The 5,000-nt window shown below is 49.8% G+C and overlaps 1 protein-coding gene across 2 annotated transcripts in view; it reads left to right on the top strand.

The window, feature by feature from the left end:
- Nucleotides 1-5,000, top strand: part of LOC135549545 (programmed cell death 6-interacting protein-like) — a 41,562-nt gene that overhangs the window by 11,916 nt on the left and 24,646 nt on the right. The window contains exons 7-10 of one of the 2 annotated variants that reach the window (XM_064979589.1): nt 1,707-1,823; nt 2,378-2,600; nt 3,052-3,175; nt 4,547-4,724. In XM_064979589.1, the coding sequence (XP_064835661.1) occupies nt 1,707-1,823; nt 2,378-2,600; nt 3,052-3,175; nt 4,547-4,724 (642 nt within the window). Of the gene's footprint in view, nt 1-1,691; nt 1,824-2,377; nt 2,601-3,051; nt 3,176-4,546; nt 4,725-5,000 lie in introns of both variants that reach the window. The other variant, XM_064979588.1, reaches the window with a different exon arrangement.

The raw sequence follows: 5,000 nt of genomic DNA, 5'->3' as shown, positions 1-5,000 counted from the left end.
TCTCTCTCTCTCTCTGTGTGGTTTGCTCTCTGTGTGTGTGTGTGTGTGTGTGTGTGGTTTGCTCTCTGTGTGTGTGGTTTGCTCTCTGTGTGTGTGTGTGTGTGGTTTGCTCTCTCTGTAATGTGTGTGGTTTGCTCTCTCTGTGTGTGTGTGGTTTGCTCTCTGTGTGTGTGTGGTTTGCTCCCTGTGTGTGTGTGTGGTTTGCTCTCTCTCTCTCTCTGTGTGTGTGTGGTTTGCTCTCTGTGTGTGTGGTTTGCTCTCTGTGTGTGTGTGTGTGTGTGTGTGTGGTTTGCTCTCTGTGTGTGTGGTTTGCTCTCTGTGTGTGTGGTTTGCTCTCTGTGTGTGTGGTTTGCTCTCTGTGTGTGTGGTTTGCTCTCTGTGTGTGTGGTTTGCTCTCTGTGTGTGTGTGTGTGGTTTGCTCCCTGTGTGTGTGTGTGGTTTGCTCTCTCTCTCTCTCTGTGTGTGTGTGTGGTTTGCTCTCTCTCTCTCTCTGTGTGTGTGTGTGGTTTGCTCTCTGTGTGTGTGGTTTGCTCTGTGTGTGTGTGTGTGTGGTTTGCTCTCTGTGTGTGTGGTTTGCTCTCTGTGTGTGTGGTTTGCTCTCTGTGTGTGTGTGTGTGTGTGTGTGTGTGTGTGTGGTTTGCTCCCTGTGTGTGTGTGTGTGTGGTTTGCTCTCTCTCTCTCTGTGTGTGTGTGGTTTGCTCCCTGTGTGTGTGTGTGTGGTTTGCTCCCTGTGTGTGTGGTTTGCTCTCTGTGTGTGTGTGTGTGTGTGGTTTGCTCTCTCTGTGTGTGTGTGTGGTTTGCTCTCTCTGTGTGTGTGTGTGGTTTGCTCCCTCTCTCTGTGTGTGTGTGTGTGTGTGTGTGTGGTTTGCTCTCTCTCTCTGTGTGTGTGTGTGGTTTGCTCCCTGTGTGTGGGGGGTTTGCTCTCTCTCTGTGTGTGTGTGGCTCTCTCTCTGTGTGGTTTTCTCTCTCTGTGTGGTTTTCTCTCTCTGTGTGGTTTTCTCTCTCTGTGTGGTTTTCTCTCTCTGTGTGGTTTGCTCTCTCTGTGTGGTTTGCTCTCTCTCTGTGGTTTGCTCTCTCTCTGTGGTTTGCTCTCTCTGCGTGTGTGTGTGGTTTGCTCTCTGTGTGTGTGTGTGGGGTTTGCTCCCTGTGTGTGTGGGGGGTTTGCTCCCTGTGTGTGTGGGGGGTTTGCTCCCTGTGTGTGTGGGGGGTTTGCTCCCTGTGTGTGTGGGGGTTTGCTCCCTGTGTGTGTGTGTGTGTGTGTGTGTGGTGGGTTTGCTCCCTGTGTGTTTGTGTGTGTGTGTGGGGTTTGCTCCCTGTGTGTGTGTGGGGTTTGCTCCCTGTGTGTGTGTGGGGTTTGCTCCCTGTGTGTGTGTGTGTGTGGGGTTTGCTCCCTGTGTGTGTGGGGTTTGCTCCCTGTGTGTGTGGGGTTTGCTCCCTGTGTGTGTGTGGGGGGGGTTTGCTCCCTGTGTGTTTGTGGGGGGTTTGCTCCCTGTGTGTGTGTGTGTGGGGTTTGCTCCCTGTGTGTGTGGGGTTTGCTCCCTGTGTGTGTGGGGGGGGGTTTGCTCCCTGTGTGTGTGGGGGGGGTTTGCTCCCTGTGTGTGTGTGGGGTTTGCTCCGTGTGTGTGTGGTTTGCTCCCTGTGTGTGTGTGTGTGTGTGTGTGTGGTTTGCTCCGTGCTTGTTCTCTTGTCAGTATTTCTATTTCCAGGAGGTGCTGCCGGTGTTGGCAGCTAAACACTGCATCATGCAGGCCAACGCTGAACTGCACCAGTCTCTCCTCGCCAAGCAGAAGAAACGCTTTGGAGAGGAGATCGCTCGCCTACAGGTACGCACGCAAACCGCACGCAAACCGCACGCAAACCGCACGCAAACCGCACGCAAACCACACGTAAACCACACGCAAACCACACACACACGCAAACCACACACACACGCAAACCGCAAACCACACACACACGCAAACCGCAAACCACACACACACGCAAACCGCAAACCACACGCAAACCGCAAACCACACACACACACGCAAACCGCAAACCACACGCAAACCGCAAACACACACACACACACGCAAACCGCAAACCACACACGCAAACCGCAAACCACACACACACACGCAAACCACACACACGCAGCAAACCACACACACGCAGCAAACCACACACACGCAGCAAACCACACACACACACACACACACGGAGCAAACCACACATACACACACAAACACACACACACACAGGGAGCAAACCTCACACACACACACACCTAACCCAGTGGTTCCTACAGAGTTTTTAACTCCACCTGATAATGTAGATTTTCCACCGACCAAAGTCTTCCTCCTTCGTCTTCTCCCGCTCTTCCTTTGCCTCCTTCCCTCAGCACGCCACAGAGCTGGTGAAGACTGTCTCGTCTCGCTATGACGAGTACGTCAGTGTGAAGGATCTGAGCGATAAGATCAGCCGCGCTCTGACGGCCGCCAAGAAGGACAACGACTTCATCTACCACGACCGCGTCCCCGAGGTCAAAGATCTGGAACATATCGGCAAGGCAGCGCTGGTCAAGGCGAGCACCATCACACCTCCACTCAGCGCCAAGTTCACTGGTGAGGGGAACAGCGCGCACACACACACACTGTTTCACACACACACACTGTTTCACACACTGTTTCACACACACACACACACACACGCGCACGCACGCACACACACACACACACACACTGTTGCACACACACACACACACACACACACTGTTTCACACACACACACACACGCACACACTGTTTCACACACACACACACACACACACACACACACACACACACACACACACACTGTTTCACACACACACACACACACACTGTTTCACACACACACACACACACACACTGTTTCTCACACACACACACACACACACACACACACACACACACACACACACTGTTTCACACACACACACACACACACACACACACACACTGTTTCACACACACACACACACACTTTCTTTTTGCGTAAATGTCTGATAGAATTCGCAAATGTGTGTGTGTGTAGACTTGTTTGAGAAGATGGTGCCCATGGCTGTGCAGCAGAGTATGAGTGTGTACAGCCAGAGGAAGGCTGAGACCGTCAACAGACTGGTGGGAACCATGAGAGAAGCTACCAACCTCTGCAACGGGTATGAATGTCACTTTACAATGTATTCACAGTTCATTTGATTGTTGTCAACTCAAACAGCCCAGTACATCAGGGATGGTCAACTGGCATCCCCACAACCCCTCTTTTTGGAAGTGCCCTCTGGTCAACGACATGTTGTTTATCTCAGTCGGTGTCTCAACTTCCTGTTGCCAGTTAAAATATTAGAATACCCAAGGGGCAATTTAGGAATGTGGTGGTGCAGTTTCTCTCTTATGACAGGACCTAACATAAGGACAACTCAAGAGTATTCTGTTCCTCTGAAATAGACTACATTTTTCTTCATATCATGTTTCTTTAGACCTGTCTAAAATAAATAACGGATTTATTGTGTAAGTGTAGGCTGTTTTACATGGATTTATTTATACACGTGGAAGACACTGATGCTCAATGTGTTTATGGTAATTAATAGTCACTTACCGTGAGACCGGCAGTTAATCAACGGTCCACTACCGTGAGACCGGCAGTTAATCAACGGTCCACTACCGTGAGACCGGCAGTTAATCAACGGTCCACTACCGTGAGACCGGCAGTTAATCAACGGTCCACTACCGTGAGACCGGCAGTTAATCAACGGTCCACTACCGTGAGACCGGCAGTTAATCAACGGTCCACTACCGTGAGACCGGCAGTTAATCAACGGTCCACTACCGTGAGACCGCAGTTAATCAACGGTCCACTACCGTGAGACCGGCAGTTAATCAACGGTCCACTACCGTGAGACCGGCAGTTAATCAACGGTCCACTACCGTGAGACCGGCAGTTAATCAACGGTCCACTACCGTGAGACCGGCAGTTAATCAACGGTCCACTACCGTGAGACCGGCAGTTAATCAACGGTCCACTACCGTGAGACCGGCAGTTAATCAACGGTCCACTACCGTGAGACCGGCAGTTAATCAACGGTCAATGGCTGACAATTTTGTGACCGCCACAGCTCTAATCTAAACTTGTTATCATGGTTGAATTCTCGACTGCCCCCCCCCCCCCCACACACACATTAATTTTGTTAGTCAGTCTCACTCAGATAGCATATTAACCACTGCAAACATGTATCTCTACCCTATGGCAAAATAAGTAAAATTGCATGAAATTAGATATAAAAATGCAGAATCTTTCTCTCCACCCCATAACAAAATTTGTAGAATTACAGCAACTTTGCTTTAAAACTGGAAATGTTCCTCTCCAATGTCAATTTGCCCCCGTTATTTCTCTCCTAGGGTCCCGGGGGGGGCAAATGAAACCCCTCATCATGAGTTCAGATTGTTTTGTGCCCCCTAACCCCATCAAAGTTGCCCCTCCCTGCATGGCAATATCTATAAAGATTGATAATGTATTGATAATTTAACAACAGTGTCCTGGCATCTCTGAACCTGCCTGCGGCTCTGGAGGACCTGTCTGGAGATTCTATCCCACAATCCATTGTTGAGAAGGCCCGTGCCATCGTCCAGCAGGGGGGGCTGCAGAGCATAGAGCAGCTGATCAGAGATCTGCCTGAACTACTTACACGAAACCGAGAGATACTGGATGAGGTAAACACACACACACTGTAAATACACACACACACACACACACACACACACACACACACACACACACACACACACACATATATACGTATGTGTATGTATACATACATACATACATACATACATACATATAATACATATAATACATATAATATATATACATACATACACACATGCATACCTCCCTGAACTACTGACACGAAACAGAGAGATACTGGACGAAGTGCACGCGTGCCTTTATATACCCACGATGTGTGTTGTATAATGTGTGTGTTTTGT

Source organism: Oncorhynchus masou, chromosome 12 (genome assembly GCF_036934945.1).
Source record: "Oncorhynchus masou masou isolate Uvic2021 chromosome 12, UVic_Omas_1.1, whole genome shotgun sequence".
NCBI classification, from domain to species: Eukaryota; Metazoa; Chordata; class Actinopteri; order Salmoniformes; family Salmonidae; genus Oncorhynchus; species Oncorhynchus masou.
The sequence above is the reverse complement of the archived record's forward strand: the minus strand, read 5'-3'. Positions and strand labels throughout refer to the sequence as shown.